This window comes from Electrona antarctica (assembly GCF_951216825.1).
Source record: "Electrona antarctica genome assembly, chromosome: 5".
NCBI lineage: Eukaryota > Metazoa > Chordata > Actinopteri > Myctophiformes > Myctophidae > Electrona > Electrona antarctica.
In genome coordinates, this window is record NC_136810.1 from 59,753,430 (window position 1) to 59,768,052 (window position 14,623).

The 14,623-nt window shown below is 43.1% G+C and overlaps 1 protein-coding gene across 1 annotated transcript in view; it reads left to right on the top strand.

Annotated features, from left to right (window-relative positions):
• The window catches only part of epx (eosinophil peroxidase), a gene marked incomplete at both ends in the record, with an annotated part of 81,347 nt that overhangs the window by 24,981 nt on the left and 41,743 nt on the right, over positions 1-14,623 (top strand). Inside the window, 5 exons of the mRNA XM_079502421.1 lie at positions 7,265-7,334; positions 7,984-8,071; positions 11,362-11,540; positions 12,117-12,249; positions 12,987-13,116. Of these exons, the coding sequence (XP_079358547.1) occupies positions 7,265-7,334; positions 7,984-8,071; positions 11,362-11,540; positions 12,117-12,249; positions 12,987-13,116 (600 nt within the window). The remainder of the gene's footprint in view (positions 1-7,264; positions 7,335-7,983; positions 8,072-11,361; positions 11,541-12,116; positions 12,250-12,986; positions 13,117-14,623) is intronic.

Here is a 14,623-nt window from a genome sequence, read left to right on the forward strand (position 1 = left end):
GAGTAATATTAGAAAATGTGTTTTACATATGTCGGCCTCCTGGTGGCGCTATAAAGAGCAGATGTGAAAAATTCCAGGCAAAGGTTTTTCCTTGGCCTCTAGGGAGTTGGCATACAAAGTTATCCACAAATCCGTGCAGTTGGAGGTAAAAACACTTTTCGGCCAGTTATAGCGCCACCATGAGGCTGAGTTGAAAATGTTCACATGGCATTTGTTCCTCGGCCTAGTGGGAATGTGCGCGCGCAATTTCACGGAAATCACACGATGTGTTCATGATTTGCAGCATTTTGTTTGAAACTGAGCACTCCTGCGAACTTTGGAAGCCAATCTTAGCCAATCAGGATGGAGTCTGAGAAATCTGAAAGACCCGTTTCGTTGAATGGCTCTAGAGAGACTGTGTACCAATTTGCATGATGTTTGGACAAAATCTGTAGGTGTACTGTCCAAAAACTTGTTTTGCACAAAACGGTCTCCTGGTGGCGCTATAACAGGCGCTATAATAGTTGTCTCCACCAGGCCGAAGGCATGGGGAGAGAGTATGTTTTGCACTCCGTCCGTCCGTCCGTCCGTCTGTGAACAGCTAATCTCCGGCAACGTTAACCCGGTCGATTGCCCAAATGTCGCGCACACACACTCCCTGGATGCCAACGATGAACCTCTGCCCCAAAATTTCCAGAACGGCCTGTTATAGCGCCACCAGGAGACCGTTTTGTGCAAAACAAGTTTTTGGACAGTACACCTACAGATTTTGTCCAAACATCATGCAAATTGGTACACAGTCTCTCTAGAGCCATTCAACGAAACAGGTCTTTCAGATTTCTCAGACTCCATCCTGATTGGCTAAGATTGGCTTCCAAAGTTCGCAGGAGTGCTCAGTTTCAAACAAAATGCTGCAAATCATGAACACATCGTGTGATTTCCGTGAAATTGCGCGCGCACATTCCCACTAGGCCGAGGAACAAATGCCATGTGAACATTTTCAACTCAGCCTCATGGTGGCGCTATAACTGGCCGAAAAGTGTTTTTACCTCCAACTGCATGGATTTGTGGATAACTTTGTATGCCAACTCCCTAGAGGCCAAGGAAAAACCTTTGCCTGGAATTTTTCACATCTGCTCTTTATAGCGCCACCAGGAGGCCGACATATGTAAAACACATTTTCTAATATTACTCCTTCAGATGTTATCCAAATTTCACACAAATCAGTACACATGCTCTCCATAGTCATGTGATCAAGACGGGTTTGTTTGATTTATCATAATCCACCTTCATTGCCTACGATTGGCTTCTAAACTTTTCAGGAGTAGCCCGCTTTGTACCCGTTTTGTACAAATCGCCACAATTGCGGTGAAACTGTGCATGCATATTCCCACTAGGCTGAGGAAGAAATTACAGTTTTCAAATCAGCCTCATGGTGGCGCTACAACAGGCCAAGCCGTGTCTCACACACACACACACACACACACACACACACACACACACACACACACACACACACACACACACACACACACACACACACACACTCCTGGTGGAGACCTGTGCCCAGAAGGGCACTTTTTCTAGTTAGATCTGCTATTTTCAGCATTCAACCCAGCATGAAATGACTTTGTATTTTAGTTCTACTGGATCTCTTCTCCACCAGTCCCTCCCTAACATTTAGTTCTACTGGATCTCTTCTCCACCAGTCCCTCCCTAACATTTAGTTCTACTGGATCTCTTCTCCACCAGTCCCTCCCTAACATTTAGTTCTACTGGATCTCTTCTTCACCAGTCCCTGCCTAACATTTAGTTCTACTTGATCTCTTCTCCACCAGTCCCTCCCTAACCTTTAGTTCTACTGGATCTCTTCTCCACCAGTCCCTCCCTAACATTTAGTTCTACTGGACCTCTTCTCCACTAGACCCTCCCTAACATTTTAGTCCAGTTTTCTTTTTTCTTGACAAAATTGTCAGTATTTAAAGTCTTAGTTTTAGTCATCATAGATTGGTGTTTATTTCATTTTTAGTTTTCCTCAGTGAAATAAAGTAGTCGACAAACATTTTTCGTCATAGCTTTAGTCGACCAAATCAACACTAGCCTCTAACGCCCTGCCAGGCGCTCCTCTGCTGCACATTCCATGGCCGTGCGCGGGCTACCGACTTTTGTAAAAAATTGCCACTAAAGGGCGAGGTCGCGTGCAGACTGCTGGGTGAGCGTTGACGCTTTGGAATGGGGGGTCAGAACATATCCGCCTGGGTGACAGCAGACTGGTGGGCGAGATCTTAATTTCCGGGCCTGTTGAGAACTCTAGTTTTCACTGGCTGCACTAATAACTTTGGGCAGGTCCGTCTAGAGTTTAAATGGACAGGTATCAGTCAAAAGGGAGACATCAAAGAGGAAGGATGGATGGGGAAGGATCAACATATGGATTGTCAGAACAGGTAAGCTCCATATGGCGATCTAAGGGTTTGAGGTCAGATGTAGAGTTGGTGGATCTCCATATATGGGATTAATATTGATGTCACATTGAGCACGTGACATCACGCGATATGATGATGTCACGTGATGTCATGTGCTCCATCCCTGATGATGTCACGTGATGTCACGTGCCCGACCAACACACAATCTGATGGGAAATGCGCAATTCCATAGTTAAGTGCGACCTTCAGTCGCAAAAATAATCTTGTCCTAGTCATAAACAATAAAATAATCTTGTCCAAATCCTAGACTATAAAATAATCTTGTCCTAGTCATAATCTATAAAATAATCTTGTTTTAGTCATAGACTATCAACTAATCTTGTCCTAGTCATAAACTATAGAAGTATTTTTCTTTTAAACAATGAAAGCATTTATCTTTGAGCGCCATGATCTGTCTGAAATTCTGATATACTTGTGGGGACATTAATGCCTCAAGTTTAGAAATACTAGGACGCACGCACGAACGCACTCACGCACGCACAGTCACACACACACACACACACACACACACACACACACACACACACACACACACACACACACACACACACACACACACACACACACAAACACACACCTAAGCCCACCTGTTTGTGTCACTGTCCACTGTCCTCCTGGCACAGAGACCATCAGATGTGTCTTTCAGTAGAGAGAGAGAGAGAGAGAGAGAGAGAGAGAGACACAGACAGACAGACAGACAGACAGACAGACAGACAGACAGACATTATGTCAGTGTTCACTTTTTTTAGTTTGGACGGCAGCCAGAAATCTTTGAAAGAAAAAAAGAAGCGGTTCCTTTTGAACACAAGCCATTGGCTTGATTTGTTTAATTGGAAAGGTCAACCCACCGACAGTATGACTCGCATGACGTCACGCAGGGACCCTAAGAAGTTTATACACGGAATAAATGTATGAATAATAAAGTTGGGCAATTACTATAGTGCGTATCTCCTTCTGCCAACCTGGGGAGAGCCCCAAACTGAGCTCATGCTTCCTTCAATGCATGAGTGAGCAGGGCGCTTCTTATCACCTGACGGGGGGAGGTGTTGGACGTAGCACGTGGAAGAAACGCGCTATTCCAACCGGTTCCTTTCCCTGACCAGGCTGACCAGGGGGAGGCGGTATAGTGACCAGGATTACTGCATGTTTTTTGTGTGAGGGGGACACGGGGAGAACATGCAAACTCCACACAGAAAAGGCCCTTTTGCAGTGTTGTTTTTGGCAGCAAATTTTGATTTTAGTTTTAGTCATAGTCTCTTTTAATTTTAATTTGGTTTCAGTCACATTTTAGTCACCCGGAATGTTTTAGTGTTAGTCTAGTTTTAGTCGACTAAATATCATAAGATTTTTGTCGACTAAATCTACAGGTGATTTAGTCGACTAAAATGTATTTTGGCGGGCCTTGATGCCATCGAAATGACTGATTTTACATTTGCTGAAAATAGCCAATCTACAAGCTCACAACGTGTCGCAGCGCGATGCGTTGTGATCTTGTAGATCTGCTATTTTCAGCATGCAACCAAGTGTAAAATGACTTATACTGGATCTCTTGTCCACTAGTCCCTTCCTGACATTTTAGTCTAGTTGACGAAATTGTCAGTATATTTAGTCTTAGTTTTAGTCACCGTAGCTTATTTTTCATGTAATTTCCATTTAGTTTTCGTCAGTGAAAAAAGGTAGTCGACGAACATTTTTCGTCTTAGTTTTAGTTGACAAAAACAACACTGCCCTTTTACCAACCTCACCTATAGGGTATGCCCCCCCCCCCCCCCCCCCCCTTGGTGTTCAGTCACTCCAGCGTGATCTAGTAAGAGAGTGACGACACTAGCGTTGACTCCCATTGCAACAACGGAATGCGGAAGTGCTCATTCTATCTCAATGGGATATAGTTCCAATGTGTGGAACTGTAGCCCATAGCACCGCGCGTTGCGGCGAGATCAAAGCGCGTCGCGACTCTCTTCTTCTACCCCCCCCCCCCCCCCCCCCCCCACCTCCCTCCCCAAAAGTGCGTCAGTACGCATGGAAGTACTTCCCCCTCTCTCTGGAATGAGTGTTTGATGTACAGAGAGCTGAACCGAACTGTCACCAAACGCACGCACGCACGCACGCACGCACGCACGCACGCACGCACGCACGCACGCACGCACACACACACACACACGTCACTGAACTGTCACCACACACACACTGATGGAGATAAAGGGATTATTTGGACACATACCTGCTGGTGTCATGCACGCACGCACGCACGCACGCACGCACACACACACACACACACACACCTGCTGGTGTGTTGTATAAGAGACAACACGCATGCACACGCACGCACACACACACACACACACACACACACACACACACACACACACACACACACACACACACACACACACACACACACACACCGAACACTGCTGTCAGACTATAAGAGACAACACACACACACACACACAGAGATGACCAGAGCTTCAATTTGGGGACCGTTTATGTTCCTAAAGGATGAATTAATTAGTTTTAACTAGTTTTTAAACTATGAATACATCAGTTTTAACTAGTTCTTAAAGCAGCGTCACTCGTTCATGTGTTTATTGTTTTTGAAAAGGCTTTTGTTTTTTATTGGTCTCTTTATTAACTTACTTTTAGTTACTTTTAGTTGTTTTATGTCAATATACAGTAGGGTGTTTTTCAGTGGCAAGATTCACAAAGGTCAGTAAAAAACATTGATTGTACTTTTACTTAACTCTACTACAATATTTGATGTTACTAGTGACTTTGTAGATTGTGATAATTACAAAACATGCATTAACATTAACCGATCTACAAGCTCACAATGTGTTGCGATGCGACGCATTGTGAGCTTGTAAATGAGACATTCCGCATTCCGAGTACTTTGTTCTTTAAGTACATTTTTATTCCAATACTTTTGTACTTTTACCCGAGTACATTATTAAATCCAGACTTTTACTTAAATCCAGACTTTTGTACTGTAACAGAGTATTTCTACATTGCAGTATTGATACTCTTACTATAAGTAAAACATGTGAGTACTTTTTCCACCACTGGATGACAGACTTTAATGTTTTGCAGTATACTTGCAGTATACTTTATACACATATTTTATACATTACTTTTATTTCATTCTTTTTGCAGTATACTTGCATTATACTTTACTTTGCATGGACTGAAACCTCTTGGAGATCTTTGATGGACGCATTAATGATGGTATGTTACAGTTTCACCTTATATTCATTGATTATTATAGTATTGTTCATTTACAAGGTATAATTGCATAATGAAGGGTGCCTTGTTGTGCATTAGAAGGAGAGACGTGTGTTTTCAATGAGTAACATTCATTAGAAGGACAATATCAGTCACCAGAAGCAGATACGTGTGTTTTCAACCAGTCTAACATTCATTAGAAGGACAATGGCTGGGTTTCCCAAACGCATATGGTGTAAGACTTTTAGTTCTGCACATGCTCAGATGCCCTCTATAGGCCTCACACAGAAGCCTGTGAACATAGACATTTCGTGCATATATGTGCCACGCAATGGTAGGCCTCAGCCTGGTATGGTATAGGCCTCAGGTCTACCATTCTGAAATTATATATTATTATATATTAATATATATATTTATTATATTTCATATATATATATATATATATATATATATAAAAAAAATTAAGAGCAAAGAGAGCCTACTGTCAGCTGTCCAACAGTCCAAATATTATTATTTAAATTTCAGAATGGTAGACCTGAAGCCTGAGGCCTGAGGCCTATACCATACCAGGCCTCAGGCCTGATGCCTACCATTGCCTGGCACATCTATGCACGCAATGTCTATGTTCACAGGCTTCTGTGTGCGGCCTAGAGGGCATCTGAGCATGTGCAGCACTACAAGTCTACACCATATGCGTTTGGGAAACCCAGCCAATATCAGTCACCAGAAGCAGAGACGTGTGTTTTCAATTCATTAGAAGCCATATAAGCTATATTCAATATAAGCAGTATCAAATTAACACAAAATATTTAAATATTCAACCAAACAATTAAAAAAAATGTCTGGGGTGAAACGCAAAAGTCGTAGGTGTTAAAATGACTCCAAAAGTGGTTTTAAGTGAAATACCCCTTTAACCGTAATTAAAAAGTTACGTCACTGCCAATGTTTACAGTTACCTTTGGAGAGTCAATGCGTCATAATTCTAGCTCCGTATCATGATTATCCGGCTGAAACTAGTCCCATCGTTTCTTAGCAAGGCGACACATAACCCACTTCCACGATGCGATCAACAACAAAGAGCCTAGCGAGCCAAGATTGTCCCTTGCCCACTCGTTCACTTTCCAAGAAGCCCTTGCAAGCCACTTATAGGTTGATTTCCGGTTACGTCATCATAACGCATCAGCCTTGTCACGATGTCCACGACAAAGCCGGATTTTCATAAAAGTCATCAAAAAATGGCGGATTAAACATATAAAACAAATAGCGGGTTTAGCGTGTTACGCAGAGAAAGACAATGGAATAAAATGCGTGTTTAGCGGGTTATGCAGTGAAGCTGTTAAGCCCTATATGGTATTTTTCATCATACGACAAATTGCAATATAACTACAAGCTTTTAATGTCTCTCAATGCAATGCATATGAGCTATTGATCAGCTATTTGTTTTCCTTTATTGTATTTATTTCTTAGATTTGAGACATTTCTTAATTAAATATTAAATTGATATTGCACTTAACTTGTCAAGCGTCTGATTGAAATAGAAACACACTTAATTCAGCCTGTGTTGTTCTTGCTTGTGCCACCAGGTGCCGCTGCTGCTCATGCTGCGGTGTGTCCCTGTCTGCATCTCCCTGAGCAGAACGCCAAACAGCTCAGGTGGGTTCTGTTGTTCGTTTTTGTAATTATCTTTTTTTTTGTTTTAACATTCAGTGGTCTGGGGTTTTCTGGCTCAAACAAGTGCTCTGATTTCCCTGTGGACTGTGAGGTAAGAGTCCACAAATCCCATAGCCTACATGACATAAGAATTGTCCAGCAGATGTCACTGTTGAGGGATTTTGCCTGGGATTTTGCCTGCAGCTCAAAAGGCTTCAGAACAGAGAAAACCCCATGCCACCGGAAATCCACTTAATGTTCAAAGTTCAGGTTCTGTGGGTGTAATTGAGGTTTTAAAACCTAAAATAAAAAAGAATCATAAAAATAAATGAAAATTAATGTCATGAAACCTTTAACGACTATGAGCGTATCATTCATAGTCAGGGAAGTCGTGCTTGCCTCTCAGAAGGTAATTTACTGTAAGGGCAAGGTCTATTTATACTCCAGGTTTAGATGATAAGGTGACCACCGAAAACTACAACATGACGTCACTGAGCCGCGGTGGGAAGCGCTTCACCGCTCACCCAAACACACCTCTCTGTTTTTACTAAACACCGTTTTGGGGGTCACCTTATCGCCTAAAAGTTGAGTATGAATAGACTGTTCTCAGAAGGTCATTACATTATTTTAGAGTGTTGTTCTCCTCTCTCAGAAGGTCATTTAGGGTCGGAGTTCGTAGAAGAGGCTTTCCACAAAGCTGTTGCTCTGACCAACGCTGCGTACGCACACACCAGTGAAAGGTAAACACCATTGTTTTCATTCTGCCATTAACCACTTAAACCACTGAACATATTACTCCTTAAGTGCTATTCTGCCGTGTGGCCACCAGATGGGTTCGGTGCAGGTGCCAGACGTTTTTGTATAACCTCTCCCAAAGGCTACCGGATGTTTACACCAGTTCAAACCGGAACTGAAAGTTGGCCAGCTCACAACGGGAGGCATACTTTGGTTCGACATATCATTGGTTCGAAGGAGCATTGGTCCGAGGTGCGTTAAGGGTCGGGAGAGGGTTAGGGTTAGGTTTAGGTGTGCTGCCCCGTGGGAGGTTAGGGTTAGGGTGAGGGTTTGAGGTAGGTTGTCCTTCGGACCAATGGTATGTCGGACCAAATGTAGTGCCCCTGTAAAAGGAGCAATGTGTGAATAAACAAACACACAACGCTGTGTTTCTCTTCCAAACACAAACGGTACTTTTATCTCAATTTCAGCAATAATCACATACAATTACAAATACATTCTCTCGTCTTACAATAATAGCAGCATCATGTCACAAGCACTACTGTACTAATCATGTGACCCTTAACCCTGAATCATCTAATCATCCAATCACTGTAAATAGCATCAATGCATCAGTAAATGTTCAGATGAACCACTATACTGTAATCACACTTCACATGAATTACATTCTGTAACAAGTAAAGGCACAATATCACATTAATCAGGAAAGGCACCTTGTATGCGTAACCGTTACCACACTAGTAGAAGTGCATCAAAGTGCTTAAATGTAATTATGACAAATGCACAGTCTGTAAACATACACATGAAATTCACTGTTGTTCAGTTTTTAACTAATTATATAAATGCATTTCTCATTGTACTCTTTTATCCCTTTTTAACCATAAGTTATTATTTTTACTTTTCAAATGACTCTTTTACTCTTTCATGAACTCAGTTGTCCATATTCTTTTAGCTGTGACAAATGGAATTATTAATGCATCATGTTTTAAACATTCACCAATGTATTGCACTGTTCTATAAACTAAATGGTTCAGAAATAAATGTAAACAACATTCTACACGACGTGCATGCGACGCAAACCAGTGTTTAGCTACAGAAGATGGCAGAGCCTAGTGTATACCATGCGGATCTGAAACCACAATAAACTTCATCAAGTATTTGGTCTGTATTAAGCTCTTAAAGTGACTAAACAAACGAAAATACAGTTCACAACGTCATACACAATTCTCAATACGTTTTACAGTTTTACCTGTAAAAGGAGCAATGTGTGAATAAACAAACACACAACGCTGTGTTTCTCTTCCAAACACAAACGGTACTGAAGAGGAAACAGCGGCAGTTTAGTACAGCAACAACTGAGACAAACCAAAACAATCGATCACAGATTCACCAAAACACAATAGTCGATCCTAGAACTATCGATCTATGTGATGCTGTAAGCAATATAATAATGTCAAACTGTTTTAAATGGACCCACAACGTATACAAAATAAAGAATATGCTACTCAAAATAAAGGCTTAGTACAAAATACTACAAAAATAGCTTAGAGATGTGTTTTATAATAAATCAACAAAATTTCAATCTACTACATGCACCCGCTCACAACAGTCATCTTGGGCCTGTGTATTAGATGGGAAACAGTGTTTCTGATATAGTGACCTCCCGTGGACCCTCACGCACGCACGCACGCACGCACGCACGCACGCACGCAGAGATGTGTTTTATAATAAATCAACAAAATGTCAATCTACTACATGCACCCGCTCACAACAGTCATCTTGGGCCTGTGTATTAGGCCCAAGTTATGTATCATAACTAATTCAAATTAAGCTCTAATCAAGCGCCGAATATTGCATTTTTTGCAGATTATGAGCCATAATGAATATAAAGATGGCTTGTGTGCGTGCACGGATATGCACGCGGGATTTTTGGCCGTTTTTACGTGATCGCGGCCTGGAGCTAGCTAAAAATGCTACAACATGCTAACGTGATGATAATCAATCGCGGATTAATGTGGATTAAACAAAACTCACCTTAACGGCTATGGCAAGCTGGACAGAGTTACGGTAAGCTCATCTTTACGGCTACAGCACTTATCCTGTTAATACGTTGTGGTGTCATGTGACAAACATATTTAATACTTTGACGTGCCATATGGCACCACGTACGTGACAAACGTATTTAATGGTGTGTTCACAAAGACACGTTGTGAGTTGATTTGAAGCAGCCACATGCATCATTGCGTCGTTGCATCGTCATGTCGCTGGCTTCCATTGACAATGAATGGTAGACTGCATCTTTGCATCTGCCCATGTGAACACCAATGATTCGCCATGCAACTAATTGCAACTAAACACTTGTGAGTAGTTGCATAGTATAGTTGCACTGAGAAAAAAGCACTGCTGAAGCAGACAACCCGCAGCACTCCAGGTTAGAACAAAATCCTTCTAGGTGCAAGGCTCGTAGATACAAGTTGAATTGAAGAAAATTCCATGCAGCATGAGTGCTAGCATTTTCCTCAATTCAGTGTGTATAGTTGGCAATGGCAGTTACAAGGAGTTGCATCAGTGTGACATGTCCTTAAAACTGTTTTGTTACAAGGAGTAGCATTGGTGTGACATGTCCTTAAAACTGTTTTGTTACAAGGAGTAGCATTGGTGTGACATGTCCTTAAACATGTTTGGCCCTAATACTTTGACGTACAAGGAGTCACGTGACAAAGATACAGATTTACAATCAGCAAAAGGTTCATCTACTGTATGATGATTACACATATGACCATGAACCTTTAACACAATACATAGCCCTCTAGGGGAAAAAGTGGCGCCAGTGCCAGAAAAACCAAAGAAGAGGAAGGGCCCCCTGACTAACCAGGACATGTATCCCCCATACAGCTGTTGTTGTTGGGCATGGAGGAGCCGCATCGCCCGGTAGCTGATAGCATTAGCTATAGCATTAGCTTAGCTTGTTTTATAAGGTCCTAAACCTCCTAGTTTGTCTCATTTTGAGCAGAAAATAAATAAACAAATAAGCGTGCATGTTGGATCTGTATGTAGTCTGTCTAACATGTGAGTAAAAAAATAAAAATATATATTATTACTGGATTAAATTAAATTAAAGAACGTCAAATTCCGTCGTTCAGGCAGATGCTGGTTGTGGGGAGAAAAACGGTCTTGCGTTTGTGGCAAAGATTGTGTTAAAAAGCTAATGTTCCGGCTATGATTTTTTTTTAATTATTATTATTATTATTAAATAGATAATATTAATACACATATAGTTCTCGTGGTTGTGTAGGGTGAAGGCGTCTCTCTCGGAGGGAGGGGCATTGAGACCCAGCGACCTCCTGGCTCAGTTCAAACAAAGCGGACCCAGAACCAGGAGCCACATCCGGGCCGCCGAGCTGCTGTACAGCACGGTGGAGCTGATCCGAGAGATGGTCTACACCAGCACCATGACCCAGCCTGACCCTGGAGGTATGGTTTATACCACCAAACTGACACCCTAGAGTCTAGGGCCTAGACTGAGGTATGGTTTTACCACCAACCTGACACCCTAGAGAGATGGTTTATACCACCAACCTGACACCCTATAGAGATGGTTTATACCACCATCCTGACACCCTAGAGAGATGGTTTATATCACCAACCTGACACCCTAGAGAGGTGGTTTATACCACCAACATGACACCCTAGAGAGGTGGTCTACACCAGCACCATGACCCAGCCTGATCCTAGAGGTACCATGACCCAGCCTAGAGGTACCCAACCTGACACCTTAGAGAGGTGGTTTATACCACCAACCATAGTAGAGATATGGTTTATACCACCAACCTGGCACCCTAGACTAGAGATATGGTTTGAACCATACCTCTGAACCGAGCTGATCTTAGAGGTGCATTAAAGGCAAAGCATCAATCAATTTAAGTGAACATGAACTGTCATCCCTGTTATATTTGTTTCCTTATACAATTAATTGTAATTTGAGGATTCAAATAAAGAAATCGAAATGTGTCTGTCTGTCTGTCTGTCTGTCTGTCTGTCTGTCTGCAGATCTCCTAGGCAACGAGGACGTTGACCTCCTGCTGCAGGTGACAGGATGCTCCAATCAGCTGCAGCTTCCTGTTTGTCACGAGGACTGTCTGAGTGACAGATACAGATCTGAGACAGGAGAGTGTAACAACAGGTATACAACTATGGTAAATGGTGCATTTATATAGCACCTTTATCCAAGGCACTTTACATAGACTGTGCATTACATTGACCCATTCACACACACATACACCGATGGTGGCGGAAAACATGCAAGGCACCAACTAGCACATCAGGAGCAATTAGGTGTTCGGAGTCTTGCTCAAGGACACTTTGACACTAACTCTGGGGTAGCCCGGGTTCGAACTGGCAACCTTGAGGTTACCAGCAGCCACTCTACCTCTGAGCCACCGCCGCCCCATACACATCACTACACAACTACACAACACAACATAAACAACACAAAAAGTTTTGCCGTGATTTTTGTATTTTTTCCAGTTTGTCATGTGTTTATGAGGTGACAGTACTTCATTAGACCCCTTGCATGGTGTTGTTGTTATGTGCAATGATGATGATGTCTTCCCTTTGTATTTAGGGTTTCTTCATGGAGGCTGAAACCTTGACAGTCAAACGTGCCAATGAAAAAACAGTGATATAGTGACATCACAATATCATCCTCTCCCCTAACCCCTCCCCCTTTTATCATACAACAACAGCTGTGGGTGTGGCTTCAGTGGATATGGTCTTCCACCTTATATATATAGGCTAATACTAATACCGGATGATCATGTTTTAGGGTGGAAAACAATCGTGGCACTCCATCTTTAACTGTCACCTCTCTTCACACAGGGACCACCCCAGATGGGGGTCTAACTGTCACCTCTCTTACAGGGAACACCCCAGTTGGGGGTCCGCCAACAGCCCCTACTCGCGCTGGCTGCCTGCAGAGTATGAAGATGTCACGGGGACCCCCCGAGGATGGAACCCTGAACACACCTACCACAACCACACCCTGCCCCCGGTAATAGACACACACACACATACCGTGCGCATGCACCCACAAGCATGCACACTAGGGTTGGGTGACGATACGAATCTATCGTCAATCGCGAATGTACGAGTCCAATCGCCGAATATTTTTATTAGGCGATTTTTCGGGACGATTATTTTCTTTTGCAAAATATTAGCCCAATTAACCTGTAAAGTGTGAGCAACATGTGAATCAATTTGGGCCAGCAAAGTAGTAACAGCGGCCGGGTGGAAAACCCCTCCTCCCGTTATAAGTCCCAGTCCCCGCACCGCACCGCAGCATCGGGGAACACTCTGGCAGCCAGAGTAAAGGCTGGGAGGGACCGAGCCGAGGGAGGCTACTGTACTGTAGCCTACATGTTGTTTATGCTCCGGAGTCCAGACCCATGCAGTTTAATAATATACAGTCACAACAGAATGCACACTGCTGTCTCGTGTCTCATCACAATCCCAATTTGCCACCCGTGAAGTCGGGGGGAAAATAAAAAAACAGGCTGCTAGTGTTAGTGTATGCTCGGGGATCGTTAGCTTAGCGCTTAGCTTAGCGTGTAGCTACTGATTCAACCCACTACTTGAACTTCATCTCCGCCTGTAATCTAGGTTATTTTTTTATTGACAACGTGAACGAACCCCGACACCAGTGCTGCAAAAATAGACAGATCTACAAGCTCTCAACGCGTAGCGAACGGCGCTGCAAAAACAGGCAGGACGCGATGCCTTGAGAGCTTGTGGATCAGCAGAAGCGCTCCGAGACTCCGACGGTGCGGGGAGGCAAGAGTTCTCCGGGGAGGAGGAGAAGTTACCAGGGCAGGCTACATGTTGCTGCGGCTAACAACACTGTCACCAGCCAGTGGTTGTGATGTGAGCTTGGCTTGCAGCTGCTTGTCCGTTCCAACTTCACTTCATCTCCACCTGTAACTTATTTTTTATTTTGTTAACCTGGCAGCTGCGCTGCAAAAATAGACGGATCTACAAGCTCTCAACGCGTAGCGAACGGCGCTGCAAAAACAGGCAGGACGCGGCGCCTTGAGAGCTTGTAGATCTGGCTTTTTTGCGACCTGTAGTGAGCTGTTCTCACTTTACTTTTATGACACGAATATATCGTCCATCGGCGATTTTTGGACAGACGATGGGCGATTGAAAAAGATTGGCATATCGCCCAACCTTAATGCACACACTCACCCAGATGCATGCACGCACGCACACTCACACACACACACACACACACACACACACACACACACACACACACACACACACACACACACACACACACACACACACACACACACCTACCACAAACATGACCAAAAAAGGGAAATGAGGAATGTCCAGATGAAAAGTTAAAGTTGAACTCAAAAGGGTATATTCCATCCAAGTTGAAAACAAAATAAAATGACTTTTAGCATAGAAACTGTAACTTAGAATAGAAGGAGGTATACGGGCAACAAAAAACAGACGTAAAAAGCTGTGAACCTCCAATCAACTACACTTGACCC